At 44.3% G+C, this 26349-nt stretch overlaps 1 protein-coding gene across 1 annotated transcript; it reads left to right on the top strand.

The window, feature by feature from the left end:
- The first annotated feature begins 1592 nt into the window (after nt 1–1592).
- On the top strand, nt 1593–10032 carry LOC147340852 (nuclear RNA export factor 3-like). The gene is made up of 18 exons (XM_086389678.1): nt 1593–4472; nt 4693–4846; nt 5459–5542; nt 5646–5750; nt 5863–5943; nt 6048–6146; nt 6261–6359; nt 6471–6578; nt 6725–6834; nt 7403–7439; nt 7786–7854; nt 7937–7992; nt 8132–8239; nt 8360–8418; nt 8525–8640; nt 8737–8779; nt 9309–9381; nt 9909–10032. Exons 1-18 carry the CDS (start codon nt 4297–4299, stop codon nt 10030–10032), a joined length of 1701 nt encoding a protein of 566 aa, XP_086245804.1. The 5' UTR covers nt 1593–4296.
- Nucleotides 10033–26349: the final 16317 nt, after the last annotated feature.

Raw genomic sequence — 26349 nt, 5'->3', positions numbered from 1 at the left:
CCTCAGATGTTCACACACTCAGGTGTAGATTTTCTTCATCTCTCTCAGGCGTTGTACTTCTTTCAGGGCACAGAGAGCTGCAGAGGAAGATATTAAACATTCCAGAAAATTCTAGCTCATGAACTAGAGCCCAGGCTTTTCCTTCCTTTCTTCTTTAGAAACCCTCTGATTTGAGACTTTCATATCTACAGTTCTGGCTCTAACGGAGGCAGTGTTTCAGAGAGTAAAGTGAGCAATGGAGAGCTGTGGGGAGCAGCAGATGAAGCTTCCCTTGCTCACTCCCCCTAGGCTCACCCTCTGCTGTGCAACCCAGATCCCAACAGGAGCTGGGGACCCCTGCACTAGGGGATATCTGCCTACATTGGCTATTTTTTTTTTAAAGGAAAGACTAATTTTTTTTTTTTTCTACTGTCATTGCAGTGACCCACCAAGCTCTGTTTGGTATTTCCTTTTTATTTTCAAGGATTTTTGTTGTTTTGGTATGATCTCTTTGGAATGGATTAGAGTTAATTCTAGCCACCTGATTATTTTTAGAATAGTCAGGTGGTGGCTCAGACGGTAAAGCGTCTGCCTGGCAATGCGGGAGACCCGAGTTCGTTTCCTGGGTCAGGAAGATCCCCTGGAGAAGGAAATGGCAAGCCACTCCAGCACTCTTGCCTGGAAAATCCCATGGACAGAGGAGTCGGACACGACTGAGCGACTTCACTTCACTACACTTGCATAAACTTCAGAAAAACCCCTTTATTGCACCAAGTATTTAGTAAAGCTATGCTTCAAGAAGGCATCTTCCAGTCCATGGAGCTCAATTCCGGCCTGTTTCTCCCAGTAGCATCTGGATGACCCTAAACAAGTGCAGCACCTCAATAAGCCTCAGCAACCTTGGAAAGTTGATGATTCTGGTATCAACGTCCCCTTGTGAGGAATACATGAAAGAACAGATGTAATGTAGCAAGGACCGCGCATTTCCTGCTGCTGCCCCTCCAGTTCTCTGGGTCTGCAGAATGAAGGAACACAGTGTAATGTAGCTGATGCAGCAACTGGCACAGAGAGTTCTCTGTATTTGTAGCTACAAGTATCAAGATCCCTGCTGCTGCTGCTGCTGCTGCTGCTGCTGCTAAGTCGCTTCAGTCGTGTCCAACTCTGTGTGACCCCAGAGACGGCAACCCATCAGGCTCCCCCATCCCTGGGATTCTCCAGGCAAGACACTGGAGTGGGTTGCCATTTCCTTCTCCAATGCAGGAAAGTGAAAAGTGAAAGTGAAGTCGCTCAGTCATGTCCGACTCTTAGCGACCCCATGGACTGCAGCCTACCAGGCTCCTCCGTCCATGGGATTTTCCAGGCAAGAGTACTGGAGTGGGGTGCCATTGCCAAGATCCCTAAGCCTCCTGATTCTAGCTGGCCTCCTCTGCAGGGGTGGTACTGTTGGAAAGAGTTCCTTGGATGTTATGCTGGTAGCAAACTCAGAGGGCAGTAAGTACAGGAAGTTAAGTCTCCTCTGGCCCCCAAGACTCTCCTCCTCTATGACCTTGGGGAAAGGACTTCCTGTTAGGACGCCATCTTGTTTGTGTGGCTGTTAAGACGCCATCTTGTTTGTGTGGCTGTGACGAAGGTGTTTGGGGCTTGCACTCTTCTTACCTCAGCAGTTTTCCTTGATATTCTACAAGCTTCCAGCTCCAGACCCACAGATTCTCTTCCAGGGCAGCCTGTGAGGACGGTGGTGACAGATCTCTGCCTTCAGGCCACCCTATGGGTGAGTGGTCTGTGTGAGACCTTCTCTTCAGAGCCCCCCAAAGCAGGAAGGGTTCTGGGTTCCCTCCCACACCCCAAAGCACAGGACCCCCAACCAGTTGCCTGTTCTTCAGGGAAAGCGGGGAGAGAGCCCAGACTGACTATTTTCCGGTCTCTTGAGGAGATGGGCCAAGCGAGCTCTGACACACCCATCTCGATTCCATGTGGTAAACCTCCCCTCCGACGAAAATGGCCGTTGCTGACATGAATTTTTCTCTGGCTAAGGAAAAGGCATGAGTCATGTTATCTTCTCAGGTCTAGGGTTTGGAGAGTGGCGAGGGTCACCTAGGTGGAGGGTAGGATTATATAAACTAATATTCTTTGGATTTATACTAGAGGTGGGGGAGGGTCAGAAACCTGACCGTTACTGCTGGATATTACATTAACAGTTAGGGTAAATTGTATTAGCCCTTCGAAGCTTCTTGAGGCTTTATTGCCGGGCACGTGATATATTCTGGAATGTTTGATGAGTAGTCATGTGCATTGTTCTACGTCAATTAAATTAATTTGTTTAAGTCAGATTTTAAAATCCTCTCCCTCTAGCTGAGATTTTTGTCTGTCATTTTATGTGTCACTCAGTGGGATGTGTTAAAATTTCCCACTGTGGCTGTGGATTTGTCCATTATTTCTGTCAGTTTTTGCTTTGTATGCTGGCTTTAAGAGGCATACAAATTTAGAATGTATATTACTATCTTCTTATTGCACTGAACCTGTTATCATAAAGGAATTTCCCTTTTAAAGTGTACCTTTTCCTTTACTGATATGGTTATAGCAGTTTTCTGAGGTTAATGTGAAAAGGTGTACATTTTGCAATTTTTTTATTTTCTAATTTTCCTGATGATTAAATTTTGCATATGTCTCTTTTCAGGAGTATTTGAGGAAAGGTTTCTTGTCCAGTCTGATACAATCTGTCTTTCTATTTGGAGTATTTCGCCTGAATCTTCTAAAATAAAAAGATATAATTTGGTTTGTGTATATCATATTATTGTGTATTTATTGTTGCCTCTTCTAAGTTCCTTTTCCTTTCTTTTTCTTTGATATGGTGAATATTTTTTAACTATCAAATCATTACTTTGCATGGTTATCTAGGTAAACATACTTTTACTATTCTTGTAGTGTTCACCCTTCAGATTACAATGTACATTTTTGCCTTTTCACAGTCTAATATTAGTTAATTAGTTCCTAAAACTGCTCAGTTATGGGGCTTTGAGACACTTTGATTCCATAAACTCCTTCCACATTTATTGTCACGCATTTTCATACTCTATATATATAAATCCCTGAAGGAAATTATTATCATTGTGTTATATAGTCAATACTCATTTAAATTTTCCTCCATATTCACAAATGTCATTCGTCTTTCCTGTATCTGTGTGGCTCCACCTAGGGTGATGTTTCTTCTGCCCAAAGAAAAGCCTATAATATTTCTTTAGTTTGGATCTTTAGGTCACAAATTTTCTGAGTTTTTGTTACATGATGTGGAAATGCATGTCTTTTCTTTTAAGGATGTTTTTCCGTAAAGCATATTTTTTGTCCTATTAATATAGGTCTTTTAAAAATTGATTTATTTATTTTTGGCTGTGCTGGGACTTGTTGCTGGGTGAGGGATTTCTCTAGTTGCAATGAGCAGGGACTACTATCTAGTTGCAATGCACAGGATTCTCATTACCACGGCTTCTCTTGTTGCACTCTTATTGCAGAGCACGGGTTCTAGGGCACATGTGCTTCAGTAGTTTTGGCTCATAGGCTCTAAAACACAGGTTCCGTTTCTGTGGCACAGGGCCTAAGTTGTCCTGAGGCATGTGGAATCTTCGCAGACCAGGGACCCTGGTGTCCCCTGCATTGGCAGGTGGATTCTTAATCACTGAACCACAAAGGAAGTCCTCCTATTAATATTGTTATCCTAAGTTGATATCTTGGTACATTTGGAAACTTCTCAGCCAAGTTCTCTTCAAATACCACTTCTCCCCTGTTCACTTTCCTTCTCTATGGGGCTCACATTAACCATGTATTAGGTATACTCATTGTATCACCTTTAATTCTCTTTTTAGGGGGAGGGTATTCTCCATATTATATCTCTCCAGGTTCCATCTTGGATCTTTTCATAAGACTTACCTTACATTTCTTTAATTCTTCCTTCAGGGAGGCAGATCACCTTTGACCCTTGAACTGTCACATCAGGGTAGATTTCAGGGTAGGGTTTATTGTACTCATAGAGCAGAGCAGAGAAGTGAGACTTGGGGATAAAAAGCCACTTTCCCAGGTCACCTAACCTGAACCAAGTAGAACACAGCCTAACATCACAGACTGCACTCTACATCCAGACCCTTTCCCTGGTTTCTTGTCTGTGACTGCGCTCGACCTCTCATTTCATGAAAAGTGTAGTCATGGTGAGGTCTCTCAGCCATTTCTTAGCTCTATGATGCATGTATGTTTAGATTATAAAGAATGATGTTTCTTCATTAGTCATATTTACTCAGGACTACTTCTGATACTGGGACCACTGATATGTTGTTGTCAATTTTAGAGCACACTGATAAAGTGAAGTCTTTACAAAGAAGAGCACAAAGCTCGGGTATTTACCGAAGGCAATACGCCTGTTGGTCTGAACCGGTCACTTCCCAGCAGCAGCAAGACAGAGATTCAAAAGAAAGTGATGCTCATATGGTCATCCAAGGAAGATAGTAAGTGACCAGTCACCATGGTTGACATGTACTAACCACTGAACAACAAAACCTTGCAGTTAAATATGTCATTCTTCTCTCCAACTTGCCAGAGTAAAAAGTGATTGGATCAGGTTGATGTTTGAGCAGTCTTTATTACAACTCTGGTATCATTTGGGAGAATGTAGAGAAGACTTTCCAAGCCTATATGGACCACTTTTTTCTTTCCACTTCCCCACAGTGCTCCCTATGCCATTCCATCCCATCACTGGAGAAGCAGTTTTCAGAGAAAAGACCAAATGCATGTTAACATGGAGTCAGACCAAAAGCCTCCGGAGAGAACAATGAAAACAAATAGACAGGATGAGACCTTGGAGAGCTGGTTCAAGATTATTGTGAGTATCCTGGCTAAATGAACCTAATATGTAGAAGATGACAGAGTCGTGTTGGATTTGTGTAGAGGTGCTGGGAACTTTTCTGGGGCAGTGGTGTTGGTAATCTGTCTTGATATTACTAGGAGGTATCTTCTTAGATCATCTAAGGGCAGGTGCAGAGAAGCGGTATGAAGGAAACAGACTGACTGCAAGGAGGAGCATGGGAGAGGTTGACTGAAAGCAAAGGAGGAAGCCTACTGCCATGGGGATGGAGCATTTCATACCAGATGACGCAGTTTGGCTTGAGCTGGGTGTGGGAGGAGGTTGAGTCTCTGGGGTCCGTGTCACAGTGACAGAGGTGTACCTCATGTGGATCTCCTGGAACTTTATAAAAGGAAGTACATGTGAAACATATTAAGTCAATTTTTTTTCAGGAAGAGTATCTGAATGCAAAGAAAGTGTATATAGAAAATCCTTGTCTCATACCAAAGTTAGTGATAACAGATATTGTTTTATCTTAAGAAATTATTTAAAACCTGAAAAATGGCCCTAAAGCAAGACACAGTTGGGTCTTACCTTAATCTTGGATTCCATTGTATCCATTCTCTTTCCCATTTGTTCTCTGATTCCTAGATTCCCTTCGATATAAAATATGATGAGAAGTGGCTGATGAATTTGATTCAGAAGAAGTGCAGTGTCCCCTTTACTGCAGTCGAAGTAAGACAGGACATGGAGATGATGCGACAAACTGGGGTAGATTGCGGGCCCAGAGAAATGGCACTGGTCTCATGTTCTGCTTCTCCTGTCACTCTTCCTACAGTTTCACTATGAGAAAATGCAGGCCCAGTTCTTTGTAGAGAATGCCAACGTTGCCTGTGCATTGAAGAATGTCAGCGGCAAGATTTTCAATGAGGATAATGAAAAGGTGTGTGTCAAGGGCTGACTAAGGGCAAGAGGGCAGGAGAGCGGCATGGTCTTGCTTGATCCCATGCACAGATTTCCTGGAGCTTACCCAGCCCTTCTTGTGTTCTCTACAGATATCTATCTTTGTTGAGCCCTGTGATGCACCCGAATCTGTGCAGAAGACACTGACATCTGAAAAGCTGGAGCAGATAAAGGTAATGCAGACTCAACACAAGCTGTGCCCTCATAGCCAGACCCACCTCTTCCCCCAACTCACCCTCAGACTCAGGCTCGCTGGACCCCATCCCTAACTCTGCAGCTCACCATGAACAAACCATACGATGCCTGCCAGCAAGCTCTTGACATCCAGAGGCTCCACTTTGGCCCTGGTATGGCTACAGTAGTGACTGCAGGGCAGGTGAGGGTAGAGGGTCTGTCTGAGTAGAGCACTCAGAGATGGTATCATGGGGAGGGCTTGGTGCTGGAGGTGTTCCAGCTGGGACCCTCTCAGCCTGTGTTTCCCTCCTTCTAGTTTCCTGGAGACTTGATAACACGTGGTATTGGAATGACATGGAACCGTAGAAAGAGCATGGCTGCTTCCCTGCACGTCTATCCAGGGATCAGGCCCATGGTGAGGACCTAGGCCCAATGTTGGGTCCAATGGTGAGGGCGGGGGACATTGCGTAGAAGAGGCAGATGTCTCAGGTATTCTCTTTGGGGTCCTCACTCTCTTTCCTCATAGCTTTCATCTTTGTACTTGAGCAACAAGAAACCCTACTTGGTGCATGGCCTGTCCACCATTATGGAGATTTCTTCCACCATGGAGAACTTGAATCTCTCCAACACTGAGGTGAGGTGGGGCACCCAGATCCTCCTTTGAAAGGAATGTGGGAGGCCTTATGGGTGGTGACAGACAAAGGAAAGTGGATTTGTAGGGAAAGGAAGGGTGTGGGTGCAGAGCCATTTGGTCCATGTGGGTGTTCCCTGTAATTCTAGGTGAAGATTGCAGGGGAGATGGACATGGGTCATCAGCTGGAACCAGAAGGGATGTGTGCAGACAGAAGCGCTGTGTGCACCACCTTCCGTGATAAGTCAACCAACATGAGGTCTTCCTCTGCCTTGTCTCTACACCCCTATGTCTCTCTCATCTCTCCCCTCCTCCCTCCACTCCCTTTCTGTCTTTATTCCCCTCCCTACCTCCTGAGTCCCACCTCAATCACCTCCCTGCCATAGCACCTGGTCATCCCTGAAGTGTGTCCTGACTTGACAGCATGCTGGACTCCCAAGTGAGGTAGCAAAGCCCCGGGCTCCCATCCTCCCATATCTTCTTTTCTCTACAGCCTTCACTGGGCCCTGGAGGAAGGAAGGAAGGGATGGAGGGGAGTAAGGCCTGCAGACTGGATTTGAAGTGCCGGTCCCTGTGGCACTGCAGAAGGGAGTCAGAACAGTCTGGCTGGGAGCTACGCAGAGGAAAGGAAATGGAGGACGAGGTTCAAGGAAGGGGTGGAGGGGACAGTCTCCCTCTTGGTCCATCCATAGATTGGTGACCAGGGCCCTTGAATGCTAGGATACTGAGGTGTGAGTGTGCTGTGATTACTGTAAGTGACTTGCTCCCATGAGGAGGGTCGCGTCCACAGTTTCACTGACATTTTTCTTTTGTCTTGATTTTGGCAGCACCCTCCTGGAGTTGTTCCCCAGGTTACTAAGCTTGGTAAGTGCATTCCTTGATCAGACGCCTCTGACTAGCGCTGTTCCCTCAAACTACTCAGAAACCCGTTAGGACCTGTCCAAGCTCCGTTTTTTAGCCTGGCCCTTAAATGTCCTGTGGGAGGGGGGTGTACCATTCTCTGTGGGCACCTGAAAAGGCTCTGGATCTTCAGCCATGTTCTCCACAGGCTTCGGGGACCCATGGTGATGACAGAACATGTAGTCCTGCCTCCAGCATTTCCAGGGATACTTTCTTCCCTACCCCCAGCCCATCCTGGGCCCATCCTTTTCCCTGACCATCCAGCACCACATCCTGGACTGCACTGCTGACTTCCTCTTCCCTCCCCTAGGATGGCCAGGAGACACTCTCAGGTTCTAAATGTGCTGTGGAAGCCCCCAAGTGCTTACCAATGTACAAGGTGAGCACAGAGGATCCAGCAGGGTTCCAGGTGGTACAAGAGGGTGTGTCAGCCCTTGTCCTGAGGACTGTTTTAATTCCAGGGAAGTTTCTCTGGATCTGATCAGGTGCACAGTCAAATCCTGCAATTCCTGCAGCAGTAAGTACCGCTGGGAATCTGAACAAGGGGAGGGCTGGGACAGGGGAGGCCACCCAAGCTCAGGTCTGCTCATGGGAGTTTTCAAGTCTTCTTTGAGCTTCAGACCACAGAGAGAGACTCACCTCACTTCTTCCCTCAGCTATTACTTGATCCATGACTATGGAGATCGCCAGGGACTGCTGGGCTTTTATCATGAGGAGGCCTGCTTCTTCTTGACCATTCCATTCCACTCCAAGGACTCAGGCTTGTGAGTATCACAGTGTAGACTCCTCCCCCAGGCCATGTGGTTCCCCAGCAGATGCAGGGCAGCTCCTGCTGACACCTATGCTGGCCACACCACCACCCACTGTACCTCTGTGTCTCCTAGAAGCAGTATGTGTGCGTACTTCTTGGACAACAGGAATATGAAGACACTCAAGGACCCCAGTGAGTGTGTGGTGGGAAGAATGGGCCGGAAAGGGTGGTAAGGGGGCCAGTCATAGGGTCTGTGGCATGGCAGATATGACCTTTGCTTTCTTCCCCTCCCCCACAGACCCGCGTGTCCAGATGATGAAACACACAAAACATGACATTGTGCATGCCCTCTGTGCATTACCCAAAACTCAGCATGACTTCAGCTCCTTTGAGGTGGACATGTGTTTCCACACGGTGAGCACCTGCTCCTCGCTTGGTGGTGAGGGGCAGAAAGGCGCAGGTGGGAAAGAGGATGAGGGGTGACTGAGTACCTGGTCTCTTCCTTATCAGGAAACAATGTTCTGCTTCTCTGTCAGTGGGGTGTTCAAGGAAGGTGAGTGTGTGTAGCCTGCTCCCCCCAGATGCCGCACTGCTCTCTCACTTGGTCAGGCTCCCTCCCACCAGAACTCTTCTTTCCAGATTCCCTCCCCTGCCCTCCCCTCCCCAGCCCTCAGTCTTCCCACAGACAACCCAGGTCTGAACTGCGTCCATGTCTGCCCTGCCCACCCTGGGCACTAGGGACACAGGCTGTGGAGTTTGGTGGCTCCCATACCAGATCCTTACACTGAGAACCTGGGCTACTACTTAACCTCACAGTTTCCTCATAATATCCATCTCTTCAGCACCTGAGAAAAATGCATCCCATGAACTTGTGAAGTGGTTGTCATGGGGACATGTCACTGGGAGCAGACATCTCCTACAGTTGCCCTCCCCATTCCTGACATGCAACTCCCCATGTGAACAGCTATCCCCTCAGCATGAGTGTCAAGTCAGACCCTGACTAGGGAATGACGTGGGAGCCTGTAAACACGTGGGGTTCTTAGGGGGTACTCTTGCTTATTGTTTGTTGTTTGTTGTTGAAGTGGAAGGAATTTCTCAGGGCTGTGTCTGTGCCTTCACCCGGACCTTCACCACTACTCCCACCAGCTCTTCCAGGTGAGAGCCATGTTGTGGGTGGGATGGCCCATCCAGCCTGGGCTCAGGGCCCTGGGCATGTGGATGCAGATCTTAGGCTGACTCAGTATTGTGGAAAGCCAGCAGGGAGATCCAAGGACCAGTCTAGCCTAGTGGTTAGGAAGAGCATGGGCTCTGGAATCAGCACATGGGTTCTCTCCTTGACCCAGTGCTCACTCTCTGTGTGATCTTGGTCAAGTGTCATCATCTGTCTGTGACTCTGTCTTCTGAAAATGGGGATCAGACTGTACACTCCTGTACAGTTACTGTTCAGGGTAAATGTGAAGTTGTCCCTGGGTTGGGGAACAGACCATCCATTGAGTGAAGCTGGTAGACAATCTCTCTGAAGGTGAGCTCTGTGCGAGAGGCAGAGGAACCCGTCAAGGAGCCTGGGGACAGACACAGGAGGGTATGGAAGGGATCTAGGTGCTGAGTGTTAGTGGGAGAAGTCAGGGTTGGGGTGCAGTTGGTCCATCCATAAATTGTCCACATGTGCATTTTTCCTCCAGTTTTTGTATAGTGAATGATGAGCTGTTTGTAAGGGAAGCCAGCCCCAGTGAAGCTCAGCATCTGCATTCTCCATCCCTGTGTCAGCCACCTTCATGGTCATCCTCTCCCTCGAGTAGCAGGTAACAGTGCGGGCTTTCTCCAACCAGTTTGGAATCACCTTCAATGGTCTCAGAAGTGAGTGCTGGGTTTGCGTGGACATAGGAGGGAGCTGGGATGAGTGTAGGAGTAATTAATGGGAACTTGAAGGTAAATTGTTTTCCTTGTTTATTTCAGTTATTTTTACCCTGAACATTTCATTTTTAGTACATAGGAAGCTACTAGTAGTTTTGAGCAGGCTTGAATCATTTTAAGAGTTTAATGAAACTTCTCCCTGTGTTAGTGGACAATTGGGTGTTCAGATGTTTTTATCATGATACACTCTGCATGAGGTTCATTTCAGGGTATAATACACAGTATATGTGAAAGAGAAAAATAATTGTTCCACAACATAACACCCTAAGATAACCCTTTTGTTTTTTATCATCATTGTATCTTCCTGAAAGTTTGCTTATGTACGTATATACGTATTTGTGCATGTATATATATATATATATGTTTGTATATTTATCTACAGAAAATGAGATCTCATCATGAAAGAGAGAAAAGGAAACCACAGAAGATACGAAGACAAAGAGAGGCTTGTGGCTGAATGGGGACCTGAAACTTGAGCAAGATTAAAAATTAATGTGAAGGAGCCATCCCATCTCATTTTTTACCCTTAAATTTGCCCATACACTTATTTTCCTTCATAACCTCTTATTTCTATTGCTGAGTTAAGAGATATCTCAAATGGAATAGTACAAATTGTGAGCCAAATAAATATTGAGTTATTACTGCATGAAAGAATGGAGCGTTGTATTTCAGTAAAATGGTAGTACTTTTTAGTTTTTTGTCCCGCATGGAGGCAGCAGATATTGGAAATTCTGGTGTGACATGGCTGGATGTTGCATGATCTGATACCTCCTGCAGTGTTGAATGGGAGACAGGTCCACACCGGGAGTCAGCACGGGAGTTCCCACCCATGACAAAGGTCATGCGGAGAGGCCTGATATGCAAAGGCGAGTCAGGACTCGAGGGGCCCCCTGGATCTGCTTGAGCATCTACCCCAAAACCAGAATCTGTCTGTTTTACTATTTTACGACTTTCACCAACTCCTCTGACATTAACGGGGGGCTATCCCCGACCACCTTTCTCTGAAGGAAATCAACTTAAAGCTCCAGTTAATTAGCCTCCTGGGCATAAGAGGAGTGTTTCAATCCAAACCCCTCAGATGGCTCTCTAACTTCCCTGACAGGTTTATCTGGACTCCTATAGCTACGCATATGATTGTTTACAGCCTCCCAACCGCGAGAGGCACGGGAAGCCTAAGATATTCAAATAGTATAGAGCCTCTTGGGGAGTTAGAAATTATTAGAATAGATCTGGTGGAGGATTTCATTGTTGAGCCAATGCTTGCTGCCAAGTTTCCACATCCCCTGTATTGGGTCCTGGGGAGTATATTAATTAATATAGTTGGTATATAGAAAAAATAAGTAGTGGCCTTGGTGTTAACAACTTTAGACCCTTAAGGTAATAAATTCTTTCCTTGTTGTAAGCCCACTGCACCTTTGCCCTATAGGAATGCAACTTTATCTAACACTTTCGGAGGATGGCGCCAAACTTTGAAATAATTACTCTTAGAAAAAATAAATTTTCTGGTTAACTAACCTTTATCAGAACAAAGAGTCATAAAATGTTAATAGGCCTCCTGGCCAGAAGATGATGTAAATCACCTAAAGCATTTGTATACAATACGTTTGCAGAAAAGAAAGCCTGGTCTCGATAAGGATCAAGGACTGCTGACTGTGCATGACTTTACACCTCCTATTATCCTCTATGCACAACTTAAGGTATATAAGCTCCCTTTGAAAATAAAGCTACGGGCCTTGCTCATCAGGCTTGGTCTCCCCGTGTTGTTCTTGCTTCCCTTTCTCTCCTTTTCTTCTCTGTTCTTCCTTCAGCATGACTGAATGGAGCGTGGGGGCTCTCTGAGACCACTTACTGCCTGGGATTCTAAGATCCACTCGAGAAGGTGCCTAAAGTTGGGCACCTTCAGCTATTTGGGAGGGCGCCTGCAGCCTCCGTGGTCAGAGCAAGTTCGGTGTCACGAACTTTATTGGTGTCCCACGTAAACCAGTCAGATGAAGCCTCTGTCTCTCCGCTTTTGCTATTCTTTCACCAAAGCTGTTCTCCTGAGGGTATCCCTGGATCCAACTGGTAGGTCCAAAATTTTCCTATCAGTATATTAATATAAGGAGCACTCCAGGAGCAGCAGTTAGGCAACACCACAGCTTGCTGCCCTGTTGCCATCTCTCACTGAAATTACCAGGTGAGTTAAAGGCAAGCCTGTCTTCCCAGTGAGGGGACTGGATTAAGGTCTGCTCAGAGGCATGATGTTGGGCAACTCTTAGGCACTTCTGAGTCTCCCAAGAGACTAGAAGTTATTCTGTCTAGAAGTTTGAACTCCAGCCATATCAGAGTCATTTGCATCCTTTCTAATCATATCTACCATATCATTAAGGAGAAGTGTGAGAAATGACTTTACACAGTCCCTGCCTTAGCCCCAGGCTTTCTCATTCACCCCTCAGGACAGCTCTGGGTTAGAGATGAGTCCCATTTCACAGCTATAAGCTCTTCCTCTTATAGCTTCTGTCCCCTGTCCAGATACGTGGGAACTTGGGGTGAGGTTCTGTCCCTTGCCCTCTCTGGAGGACAATGGAGCAGCCTCCCTTTTAGACTATGGGCTAGAGAAATGGTCATTTTGCTCTCCTGTGATATAACAGGCTCAAGGGGTACTCCCTCAAAAGCCCCTACTGATGAATATAATACTGCACAGACATGTGCACATGCATTCATTACCTAAGAAAAGAATTCATTATGTTCAGTTTCATGAGGAGATGAATTAGAATTAAAACGAATTGCCAGCATATCTACGTGTATGTGTGTGTGTGTCTGTGTGTGTGTATCATCAGGCTGTGTGTAGGAAATGTATAATATCATTACTTATAAAGGCACAATATGTCAGGTAAATATGTGGAGATGACATACCTCTGAGAGAAAGACATTTCCTTCTTTACCTCGGAGTCCCCTTCCCTAGTGTGCAGGACAACTTTTGAGGATTGGGGAAAATGGAGTATCATTTGCATGTGGAAGCGCTTTAAGAATCAAGTCTGGAAGGTTCCACAGGGGGACCTATTCATATATCCAGAAGCAAAGAGCAGGAAGAAGGCAATGCAAGGGCAGCTATGGTGGCCTTCAGTGGAGCAGGAGCTGAGCAGGGCAGAGTGCTTCAGCTAGGCACCTCCCTGGTAGCCCCCACGTCACCACTGTCTGCAGCTGAGAACCAGGAACGCTATTGGGTAAGAATCTTCCCTGGGTCGTTAGAGGATGGGCATAGGGCCAAGCACCCAGGGAGAGCCCAATGCTTGCCTGCATCCTTCACCTCCGCAATCTTCACTTCCTATGTACTCCACTCTCAGTTGGGTTCATCCCTAACTTCTTGCTGATTACCACCTCCACCATTCATATTTTGGCTGAGTAGTAAGAAAAAGAATAATACACATAAAACTGAAAAAAACCCACAAAAATGATAAAAGATACCAAGCACACAGATAAATGACTAACTTATCAAGGTAAATCATTCAGCACATAATGGTTCACAGCATCAAATCCTGGTCTTCTGACTGAAAAGGCTCTGCCCATCACCTCTGTTTCTGTAGTGAGTGTACTTATGCGTTAGGACTGAGGCCAACACAGGTAAGGGACTCAGCCCAGGTCCTGTGGTCAGCTGATGACTCTGGAACTGGAGATTTGCTCGATGACTTCTGTCTAGCTGACCTGTGCCTATTCTTTGCTCTCCTGTACTAATCCATCCTTGGGGCTTCAATAAGAAGTTACTTCTGATCAAACGAGAATTTGAAAAAAGACACTAAAACGTGTGAGCAAATAGGAAGTGATGAGATGGAACCAAAGTTTACTTCTTGATTCCTCATTTCCAGATAGTTTTTCAAATTTTCTACTTAATAGCACATAGGAGACAAGCTTCCCAGGTGGCACTAGTGGTATAGAACCCACCTCCCACTGCAGGTAGACATAGGAAACTCGGGTTTGATCCATGGTTGGGGAAAATCCCCTGGAGAAGGAAATGGCAACCCACCCAGTATTCTTGCCTGGAGAATCCCATGGACAAAGGAGCCTGATGGTCTGCAGTCCATGGGGTCACACAGAGTCAGACACAACTGAAGCAGCTTAGCATGCATGCACAAGGTGCAGGGTGCTGCTGCTGCTGCTGCTGCTAAGTCGCTTCAGTCGTGTTAGACTCTGTGCAACCCCAGAGACGGCAGCCCACCAGGCTCCCCTGTCCCTGGGATTCTCCAGGCAAGAACACTGGAGTGGGTTGCCATTTCCTTCTCCAATGCATGAAAGTGAAAAGTGAAAGGGAAGTCGCTCAGTCGTGTCTGACTCCTAGCGACCCCATGGACTGCAGCCTACCAGGCTCCTCTGTCCATGGGATTTTCCAGGCAAGAGTACTGGAGTGGGGTGCCATTGCCTTCTCCGGTGCAGGGTAGGCCAGGAGTAATACATCTCAAAGTCCCGTTGTATATGAGCTGTTCTTTGAGGGTTTCTCCTTTTCTTCTAACAAGTCTATAAGTAGGCAGCCATAGTCCTGTTTTACAGATGGCCAGCCTCAGGCTGACAGAGAATGTAAAATTTCCAGGGTCAGATGTCTTCCCTTTGCACTCTGCAAAGGCCAACCGGCAGCTCCATTTTACATGATGGATTTCCAGGGCTTAAAGACTGATAGTGGAAAATTCACCTGATGTAGAATCTAGGTTGTGTCATGCTCCCCACTGGACATGAAGATGATAATGGGGATGAAGTCCTCCTCCCTGGGCCAGGACGAATGGGTGTGGGAGCTACAATGATTACCTGATTCCTGAGGTGCTGAACTGAACCCAGGAGGCAGCACAAGCTGTTACTCTTTGGAAAGAGGACCTGGAATGCTGCATGGGCACAGGAGGGCCTAGAGGAGCTATGCCACGTTGAAGGTCAGGAAGGGTGGCGTTGAGGAGATACCCCTCGTCCAAGGTAAGGAGCAATGGCTGCGCTTTGCTGGAGCAGCCATGAAGAGATACCCCACGCCCAAGGTAAGAGAAACCCAAGAAAGATGGTAGGTGTTGCAAGAGGGTGTCAGAGGGCAAACACACTGAAACCATATTCACAGAAAACTAGTCAATCTAATCACAGTAGGACCACAGCCTTGTCTAACTCAATGAAACTAAGCCATGCCCGTGGGGAAACCCAAGATGGGCGGGTCATGGTGGAGAGATCTGACAGAATGTGGTCCACTGGAGAAGGGAATGGCAAACCACTTCAGTATTCTTGCCTTCAGAACCCCATGAAGAGTATGAAAAGGCAAAATGATAGGATACTGAAAGAGAAACTCCCCAGGTCAGTAGGTGCCCAATATGCTACTGCAGATCAGTGGAGAAATAACTCCAGAAAGAATGAAGGGATGGAGCCAAAACAAAAAGAATACCTACCTGTGGATGTGACTGGTGACAGAAGCAAGGTCCGATGCTGTAAAGAGCAATATGGCATAGGAACTTGGAATGTCAGGTCCATGAATCAAGGCAAATTGGAAGTGGTCAAACAGGAGATGGCAAGACTGAGTGTCGACATTCTAGGAATCAGCGAACTCAAATGGACTGGAATGGGTTAATTTAACTCAGATGACCATTATATCTCCTACTGCAGGCAGGAATCCCTCAGAAGAAATGGAGTAGCCATCATGGTCAACAAAAGAGTTCGAAATGCAGTACTTGGATGCAATCTCAAAAACGACAGAATGATCTCTGTTCATTTCCAAGGCAAACCATTCAATATCACAGTAATCCAAGTCTATGCCCCAACCAGTAACGCTGAAGAAGCTGAAGTTGGACGGTTCTATGAAGACCTACAAGACCTTTTAGAACTAACACCCAAAAAAGATGTCCTTTTCATTATAGGGGACTGGAATGCAAAAGTAGGAAGTCAAGAAACACCTGGAGTAACAGGCAAATTTGGCCTTGGAATACAGAATGAAGCAGGGCAAAGACTAATACAGTTTTGCCAAGAAAATACACTGGTCATAACAAACACCCTCTTCCAACAACACAAGAGAAGACTCTACACATGGACATCACCAGATGGTCAACACCAAAATCATATTGATTATATTTTTTGCAGCCAAAGACGGAGAAGCTCTATACAGTCAGCAAAAACAAGACCAGGAGCTGACTGTGGCTCAGACCATGAACTCCTTATTGCCAAATTCAGACTTAAATTGAAGAAAGTAGGGAAAAACACTAGACCATTCAGGTATGACCTAAATCAAATCCCTTATGATTATACAGTGGAAGTGAGAAATAGATTTAAGGGCCTAGATCTGATAGATAGAGTGCCTGATGAACTATGGAATGAGGTTCGTGACATTGTACAGGAGACAGGGATCAAGACCATCCCCATGGAAAAGAAATGCAAAAAAGCAAAATGGCTGTCTGGGGAGGCCTTACAAATAGCTGTGAAAAAGAGAAGCGAAAAGCAAAGGAGAAAAGGAAAGATATAAACATCTGAATGCAGAGTTCCAAAGAATAGCAAGAAGAGATAAGAAAGCCTTCTTCAGCGACCAATGCAAAGAAATAGAGGAAAACAACAGAATGGGAAAGACTAGAGATCTCTTCAAGAAAATCAGAGATACCAAAGGAACATTCCATGCAAAGATGGGCTCGATAAAGGACAGAAATGGTATGGACCTAACAGAAGCAGAAGATATTAAGAAGAGATGGCAAGAATACACAGAACTGTACAAAAAAGAGCTTCACGACCCAGATAATCACGATGGTGTGATCACTGACCTAGAGCCAGACATCCTGGAATGTGAAGTCAAGTGGGCCTTAGAAAGCATCACTATGAACAAAGCTAGTGGAGGTGATAGAATTCCAGTTGAGCTATTCCAAATCCTGAAAGATGATGCTGTGAAAGTGCTGCCCTCCATATGCCAGCAAATTTGGAAAACTCAACAGTGGCCACAGGACTGGAAAAGGTCAGTTTTCATTCCAATCCCAAAGAAACACAGTGCCAAAGAATGCTCAAACTACCACACAATTGCACTCATCTCACACGCTAGTAGAGTAATGCTCAAAATTCTCCAAGCCAGGCTTCAGCAATATGTGAACCGTGAACTTTCTGATGTTCAAACTGGTTTTAGAAAAGGCAGAGGAACCAGAGATCAATTTGCCAACATCCAGTGGATCATGGAAAAAGCAAGAGAGTTCCAGAAAAACATCTATTTCTGCTTTATTGACTATGCCAAAGCCTTTGACTGTGTGGATCACAATAAACTGTGGAAAGTTCTTCAAGAGATGGGAATACCAGACCACCTGATCTGCCTCTTGAGAAATTTGTATGCAGGTCAGGAAGCAACAGTTAGAACTGGACATGGAACAACAGACTGGTTCCAAATAGGAAAAGGAGTTCGTCAAGGCTGTAGATCGTCACCCTGTTTATTTAACTTATATGCAGGGTACATCATGAGAAACGCTGGACTGGAAGAAACACAAGCTGGAATCAAGATTGCCCGGACAAATATCAATAACCTCAGATATGCAGATGACACCACCCTTATGGCAGAAAGTGAAGAGGAACTAAAAAGCCTCTTGATGAAAGTGAAAGAGGAGGGTGAAAAAGTTGGCTTAAAGCTCAACATTCAGAAAACAAAGTCATGGTATCTGGTCCCATCACTTCATGGGAAATAGATGGGGAAACAGTGTCAGACTTTATTTTTCTGGGCTCCCAAATCACTGCAGATGGTGACTGCAGCCATGAATTAAAAGATGCTTACTGCTTGGAAGGAAAGTTATGACCAGCCTAGAGAGCATATTCAGAAGCAGAGACATTACTTTGCCAACAAAGGTTCAGCTAGTCAAGGCTATGGTTTTTCCTGTGGTCATGTATGGATGTGAGAGTTGAACTGTGAAGACAGCTGAGTGCCGAAGCATTGATGCTTTTGAACTGTGGTGTTGGAGAAGACTCTTGAGAGTCCCCTCGACTGCAAGGAGATCCAACCAGTCCATTCTGAAGGAGATTAGCCCTGGGATTTCATTCGAAGGAATGGTGCTAAAGCTGAAACTCCAGTACTTTGGCCACCTCATGTGAAGAGTTGATTCATTGGAAAAGACTCTGATGCTGGGAGGGATTGGGGGCAAGAAGAGAAGGGGATGCCAGAGGATGAGATGGCTGGATGGCATCACTGACTCGATGCATGTGAGTCTGAGTGAACTCCGGGAGTTGGTGATGGATAGGGAGGCCTGGCGTGCTGCGATTCGTGGGGTCGCAAAGAGTCGGACACGACTGAGCGACTGAACTGAACTGAACTGAACATGTTCACAGCTACTATATGAAACCTGTTTTACATTTTATCTCATTCAGCCCTAATCTCTTTTCAAGGCCAATATGCACTCACAAACAGTGAGAAAGAGAGTTTTTGTGTGTGAATTTTTAAATTGAGATACAGCTGATGTAGGGCATTATTTTCAGGTGTACAGTAAAGCAATTTGGATATATATATATATATATATATATACATATATATGTATTTCAGATTATTATCCGTATATTATTATAAATTAATCAGCATAATGTCTGTACCTTACTGTAATTCCTTATTGGTTACCCTTTTTGTGATAAAAGTTTGTATCTGTTAACCCCAAATTCCTATTAATTCCTGTCCCTCTCCACTCCCTATCCCCTTTGGTAATCATAAGCTCAGTTTGTCTGTCTGTGAGTCTGTTTCTGTATTGAATATAGATTCATTTGTATGATTTTTAAGATTCAACGTATAAATGATATCATATCATAGTTACTTTCTCTTTCTGACTGACTTAACTAACTATAATATTCACTAGGTCTGTCTATGTTGCTGCAAATGGTAATATTTCATCCTTTTATGGCTGAGTGATGGTCCACTGTTTGTGTGACTGTGTGTGTGTGTGTGTATCATATCACATCTTCTTAAGCTAGTCATCTGTTGATGGGTACTTGTGTTGTTTGAGTGTCTTGATTACTGTAAATGGTGCTGCTATGAATGACAGTTTTCTCTTCTTCTGGCTATGTTCCCAGAAGTGGAAATGCTGGATCCTATGGTAGCTATATTTGTAGCTTCCTCAAGTACTTCCATACCAATCTCCATAGTGGCTGCACCAATTTAATTCCCACCCGCAGTGTATCAAGGTCCCTTTTCTCCACACCCTCTCCAGGACTTATTATTTGTAGACTTTCTGATGATAGCCAGTCTGACCCATGTGAGGCATAACCTCATTGTGCTTCTGATTTGCATTTCCCTAATATTTACTTATGTTGAGCCTCTTTTCCAGTTCCTCTTGGAGATCTGCATCTCTTTGGAAAAATATTTAGATCTTCTCCCCATTTTTTCATTTTGTTGTTTACCTTTTGTTTTAGAGTTGTGCATTTTGGATATTAAATCCTTGACAGCCACGACATTTCAAATATTTTTCTCTCATCCCATAAGTTGTCATTTCATTTTGCTGATGACTTCCTTTGCTGTGCAAACCCTTTTAGGTTTAGTTAGGTTCCATTTGTTTATCTTTGTTTTAATTTATTTTGCCTTGGGAGACTGATCTAAGAAGATATTGCTATGATTGTTTTGTCAGAGTGTTTGTTGCTTCTGGTCTCAGAATTCTAAGAGTTTATATTTAGGTCTTTAAACCATTTTGAGTTTATTTTGTATATGGTGCGAGGGGGTGTTCTAATTTCACTGATTTACATGTAGCTGTCCAGTTTTCCCAGCACCACTTGTTGGAGAGACTGTCTTTTCTCCATTGTACATTCTTGCCTCCTTTGTTGAAGTTTAATTGACCATAGGTGCATGGGTTTGGGCTTCCCGGGTGGCACTAGAGGTGAAGAATCCTCCTGCAGTGCAGGAGACGTGGGTTCCATCCCTGGGTCAGGAAGATGCCCTGGCAGAGGGCATGGCAACCCACTCCAGTATTCTTGCCTGGAGAATCCATGGGCAGAGGAGCCTGGTGGGCTACAGTCCATGGGGTTGCAAAGAGTCAGACATGACTAAAGTGACTTCGCACGCAGGCACACACTCGTGGGATTATGTCTGGACTCTCTACTCTGCCATTGATACATATGTCTGCTTTTGTTCCAGTATCAAGTTGCTTTGATGACTGTAGTTTCCTAGTATAGCCTGAAGTCTGGGAGGGTTATGCCTCAAGCTTTGTTCCTTAACTCAGGATTGCTTTGGTAATTCTGGGTCTTTTTGTAGTTCCATATAAATTTTTGAAATATTTGTTCTAGTTCTGTGAAAATGTAATAGGTTGTTTTGATAAGGATTGCATTAAATCTGTTGATATCTTTGGGAGGTATAGACATGTTTATAATATTAAGTGTTCTGATCTAAGATCATGGGATATCTTTTAAATTCTTTGAATTTTCTTCCAATTATTTTATCAAGGTTTTAGTGTTTTTATGTCTTGGTTAAGTTTATTCTTAGGTATTTTTGATGGCATTTTAAATGGGATTGCTGTTTTGTTTTGTTTGTTTGTTTGTTTGTTTGCAATCTCTTTCTGATATTTCTTTATTAGTGTGATGGAATGCAATAGATTCCTATAGATTAATCTTCTATCCTGCTACCTTGCTCAGTTCATTTCAGGGAACAGAATGTAAAAGTTAAGTAACATGACCTAGGAAACAGCATTATTAACTACTACTTCAGGATTCATAAACGGGAGCTACAAAAATGATTCAGCATTTCCCATTTTATATTTTAACTGACATTCGACATCCCAGGAAGCATCATTATTCAGTTGTTCTTTTCAAAACAATGTGAAGAACATGCAAAACACTAAAACTCATTACAAAGTATTGGATACCCTCTGCATAACAATATTAAAACCTGCGTAAACACCTGGAGAAGGCAATGGCACCCCACTCCAGTACTCTTGCCTGGAAAATCCCATGGACAGAGGAGCCTGGTAGGCTGCAGTCCATGGGGTCGCTAAGAGTCGTACATGACTGAGCGACTTCACTTTCACTTTTCACTTTCACGCATTGGAGAAGGAAATGGCAACCCACTCCAGTGTTCTTGCCTGGAGAATCCCGGGGACGGGGGAGCCTGGTGGGCTTCCATCTATGGGGTCGCACAGAGTCGGACACGACTGTAGTGACTTAGCCGCAGCAGCAAACACCTAGGGGATATTCAGTTCAGTTCAGTTCAGTCGCTCAGTCGTGTCCAACTCTGCGACCCCGTGAATCGCAGCACGCCAGGCCTCCCTGTCCATCACCAACTCCCGGAGTTCACTCAGACTCACATGCATCGAGTCAGTGATGCCATCCAGCCATCTCATCCTCTGGCGTCCCCTTCTCCTCCTGCCCCCAATCCCTCCCAGCATCAGAGTCTTTTCCAATGAGTCAACTCTTCGCATGAGTTGGCCAAAGTACTGGAGTTTCAGCTTTAGCATCATTCCTTCGAATGAAATCCCAGGGCTGATCTCCTTCAGAATGGACTGGTTGGATCTCCTTGCAGTCCAAGGGACTCTCAAGAGTCTTCTCCAACACCACAGTTCAAAAGCATCCATTCTTCAGCACTCAGCTTTCTTGACAGTCCAACTCTCACATCCATACATGACCACTGGAAAAACCGCAGCCTTTCTAGATGGACCTTTGTTGGCAAAGTAATGTCTCTGCTTTTCAATATGCTACCTAGGTTGGTCATAACTTTTCTTCCAAGGAAGATATATTCACATATAGATTTCTTAAACTATAGAGTAGGTGAATGATATCAAGAGCACACAAAAACACTTGAAAAGAAAAAAAAACTATGTAAATAAGTAAGAACTAAATCATATTAAGTGAACAGGATTGTCATGATGTACCAAAAATATGATGCTTTTTTTTGCAAAGAATATATATCAGCATGGGTGTATGAGTGTGATTAAATATGTTAGTGCATTACATGCAGAGAAAAATCTGAAAAGTAGGCACCCAGAAGTTAAGAGAAACCCATGTCTCTATTTTTTTCGTATGTGTTAAACAAAGAGAAGTATTAATTGGTGACTTAGCATATTAAGAGAAACTTTGTAAAACAGGTTTATCAACAGCTGAGTCACAATAGTGTAGAAATACATTCATTGACTTAGGTATTAAACAGATCTCTGTAATGATTATTTGGTGAATATGCATTGTCAAAGATAGAGGATGTTTTAATTTTATAACGTTACATTTCTAGGGTGTTTTCAATATGTAATTTACTGAATAAAATGTTGAAAATACAAAAAATTGCACCCTGATAAAGATACAACATTCATATATTCATTGTTTCAGAAGGCGTTGAAAACAATGTATTTGACAGTTTTCTATATGTGTGTGTATTTATATGTGTTTTTTGTCTCAAATTGTTTATATCAATTATCCATACACTAATTCGTGCAGCTTTCTACTCAATTCACTAGGAGGCTGGATTTCCAGTCCCCGGGCTTGAAGATCCCAGCATGGGCATAAACACAGAAGGACTGCTGCCAGTGTGAAGTCTAGAAATCTTGGCCTGTGGAGGGGAATCCGTTCAACTCCACACCAATACCACGGCTCTTTTCCATCCCCCATCCTTTGCCAGCCACCAGTTCAGACATTCACACCTGCAGTTCTGACTCTGTTCACCAGGTGGCAGCACTCTCCATTTTCTACATATTTTTCTTTCTCTCCCTCAACGAAAAGACATCATTTTTTCAAAGTAAAAAGTTTCCCAAAAGACAAAAGTAGGTACAACGGGACCTTAACTTTCTTTGAAAATTCAGACATGTGTAAAAAGACTAACAGGATATGTGTGTAGTTTCTATCCTGCTTCTCACTGAGGTATTATGTGTACTGTGTGAGTACTATCTGCCAGGAACTGTCAGTCCAATTCCTTATCTGCATCTCAGCCTCTCTCTTATCTGCAGACCTGCGTACCTGGAAATGCCCACAGGAAACAAGATGGATGTTAGTGGCCATCCCTGGGGTATGACCTCAGGCTCCATTCTAAGCAAAATGAGTCTGAGCTTGACTTTGACTCCTGGAAACCATCATGGAAATAAGAAATGATGTAGCTGAGTGGAAGAGCTTGTAACACAAGAGACTGTGGCACCTCCTAACTCAAACCCCCATCCTTTTGCATAGGACTAATAAGCTGTCTATTACCTTTCCTGACAGGACATCACTCAGAGAGTCAAGGATGAGATGATCAATGTTGGTTTCAGTTTTGCTTCTTCTCACCAGATCCAGCTGGAGGTATCCCTTTCTCTTAGTCTTTTGTTCTGTCAGAATGATACACTTCGGAATTGGTTTCATATGTCTTCTCTCTAAGAAGATAAGAGGGTGGTTCTATCCATTTAGTCATCTGACAGGTCCATTTGAGACGACACAGAATTCCTGCTTCATGAAGATGTTCTCTGCCAGTCGGGGGGAGCCTGGTATGTATCCATGAGAGATGGCAAAGAGTAGAGACTGAGCTATTAAGACAAACACAGCATGAAGACTCTGGTCCAAATGCCCAACTCTCTTGACTTAGTGAAATGGTTTTCCCAGATTTCTCACACGATGGTCACTTGTTTTCTGGGTTCCTCTTACACCTGACACTCTAATATGATCCCTTTCTCTCTCTCCTGGCTACAAATGTACACCCACAGTAAATTCCTCTATAAGCTAATACTCGGGAAAAGTTTTCCAAAGATGACTTCAAATCCAGAGGCAGTAAGAGAAAACCCTGGTAACACTTGATTCCATTAAAAATTGCATGGTGAAAAATCTCACAAGCAAAGTAAAATGAAAAGTTACACATTGGGGAAAGTATACAACTTATGTAACTAACAAGGTTTATCTACTTGTAGTAGAAAGATTATGAAAAAGAAAAGGCCAATTAGAACATTCTGAAAGAGAAAGCACACTAGATACAAAGAAGTACTTCCCGAAAAAATGTTCCTTCAACATGTTAAAAACTGTTCAACCTAACTCTTAAGAGATGCAAAGAGGAAAAAATCAGGATGCCTCTTCTCATCATTTACATAGTCTGTGAAGAAATAGGGAGACATGTACATTTTTGCTGGTGGTAATGTGACATGGTACAATTCCTAACCAGGGTATTTGTTATGATGTAATGAAATTACCAGAGTACTTACCCTTGGAATCAGCAGTGCCTTTTCTAAGAATCTACCCTAAATTAACAATGCAAAAAGAAAAACAGACATAATCACAAAGTCATTCCTGCCAGAACAATTCATAAGATTTTAATATAAGAAACAAGATATATACACCAACAGGGGGCTGGTTGAATAAACTGCGGTCCATCTACATCCAAAAGACCTATGCAGCTATAAAAAACCAGTAAGACTCTCTTTCTGTATTGCTATGGAGTCATCACCAGGATAAAATGTTCAGTGATATAAAAAAACAGGTGTAAAAAAGTGTACAGAGCTGCTGCTGTCCAATAGGGTAGCTACTAGCCTCAAGTAACTACTTACAGTAAATTAAATTAAAATTACAAATCAGTCACAGTTGCCACATTTTAGTAGCTAAATATTCAATTCATGAATAAGCCTCTGTTAGTTAATGGTTGCTGTGTTGAAGAGCAGAATACAGAATGTTCCCAAATCCACAGAAATTTCTATTGGATAGCTCTGAAGTAAAATATAACAATTTTTACATATGAAAGGGGGTGAAAACAAATTTGTGTTATCTTTTCTTATATTTTCTAAACTGTATAGTTATACAAACGATGATAAAAATGTGTACCTATAAGAGGACAGAAGAGCAGCCTAGGATGCATGACAATGATGTAGAGTCTCTAAATATGAGACTTATGTTTACTGGCTCTATTCACTGAAAAGGGCAAGAAACACTGACAAATCCAGTAACAATCAGCAACTGTAGTCTCTGCACTGAATTCTCTAAACACATTTCCCACTGAAAGGAACCAGGCTTACTGGAGAAATGCCTGATTTCTGGTCTAGGTAAGGATTTTACAAGGTGAGTGTGGACTGAACTCTCATAACAGAAATTATATTAAAAAGAATCATAACTGGAGGGGCTCGCATTGGCCAAAGACAGAACAATTTGAACATCAAAAACATTAATGATTGTAATGCACTGCTGCTGCTGCTGCTAAGTCGCTTCAGTCATGTCCGACTCTGTGCGACCCCAGAGACGGCAGCCCACCAGGCTCCCCCGTCCCTGGGATTCTCCAGGCAAGAACACTGGAGTGGGTTGCCATTTCCTTCTCCAATGCAGGAAAGTGGAAAGTGAAAGGGAAGTCCCTCAGTCGTGTCCAACTCTTAGCGACCCCATGGACTGCAGCCTACCAGGCTCCTCTGTCCATGGGATTTTCCAGGCAAGAGTACTGGAGTGGGGTGCCATCGCCAAGATCCCTAAGCCTCCTGATTCTAGCTGGCCTCCTCTGCAGGGGTGGTACCGTTGGAAAGAGTTCCTTGGATGTTATGCTGGTAGCAAACTCAGAGGGCAGTAAGTACAGGAAGTTAAGTCTCCTCTGGCCCCCAAGACTCTCCTCCTCTATGACCTTGGGGAAAGGACTTCCTGTTAGGACGCCATCTTGTTTGTGTGGCTGTGAGGAAGGTGTTTGGGGCTTGCGCTCTTCCTGCCTCAGCAGTTTTCTTTGATATTCTACAAGCTTCCAGCTCCAGACACACAGATTCTCTTCCAGGGCAGCCTGTGAGGACGGTGGTGACAGATCTCTGCCTTCAGGCCACCCTATGGGTGAGTGGTCTGTGTGAGACCTTCTCTTCAGAGCCCCCCAAAGCAGGAAAGGTTCTGGGTTCCCTCCCACACCCCAAAGCACAGGACCCCCAACCAGTTGCCTGTTCTTCAGGGAAAGCGGGGAGAGAGCCCAGACTGACTATTTTCCGGTCTCTTGAGGAGATGGGCCAAGCGGGCTCTGACACACCCATCTCGATTCCAAGTGGTAAACCTCCCCTCCGACGAAAATGGCCGTTGCTGACTTGAATTTTTCTCTGGCTAAGAAAAAGGCATGAGTCATGTTATCTTCTCAGGTCTAGGGTTTGGAGAGTGGCGAGGGTCACCTAGGTGGAAGGTAGGATTATATAAACTAATATTCTTTGGATTTACACTAGAGGTTGGGGAGGGGCAGAAACCCAACCGTTACTACTGGATATTACATTAACAGTTAGGGTAAATTGTATTAGCCCCTCGAAGCTTCTTGAGGCTTTATTGCCGGGCACGTGATATATTCTGGAATGTTTGATGAGTAGTCATGTGCATTGTTCTACGTCAATTAAATTAGTTTGTTTAAGT

The sequence above is a fragment of the Bos grunniens genome, chromosome X (assembly GCF_055505025.1).
Source record: "Bos grunniens cultivar Pamir isolate PY7600 chromosome X, Bosgru_T2T1.0, whole genome shotgun sequence".
Lineage (NCBI taxonomy): Eukaryota > Metazoa > Chordata > Mammalia > Artiodactyla > Bovidae > Bos > Bos grunniens.
This window is presented reverse-complemented; position numbering and strand designations above follow the sequence as displayed.

Excerpts from the sequence above, each read along its gene's own strand:
- LOC147340852 (XM_086389678.1), top strand. The coding sequence starts at position 4,297 with ATGTTGTTGTCAATTTTAGAGCACACTGATAAAGTGAAGTCTTTACAA. Across the intron at positions 5,751-5,862 it reads TCAATGAGGATAATGAAAAG|ATATCTATCTTTGTTGAGCC; the intron begins GTGTGTGTCAAG and ends TGTTCTCTACAG. Across the intron at positions 6,360-6,470 it reads ATCCAGGGATCAGGCCCATG|CTTTCATCTTTGTACTTGAG; the intron begins GTGAGGACCTAG and ends CTTTCCTCATAG.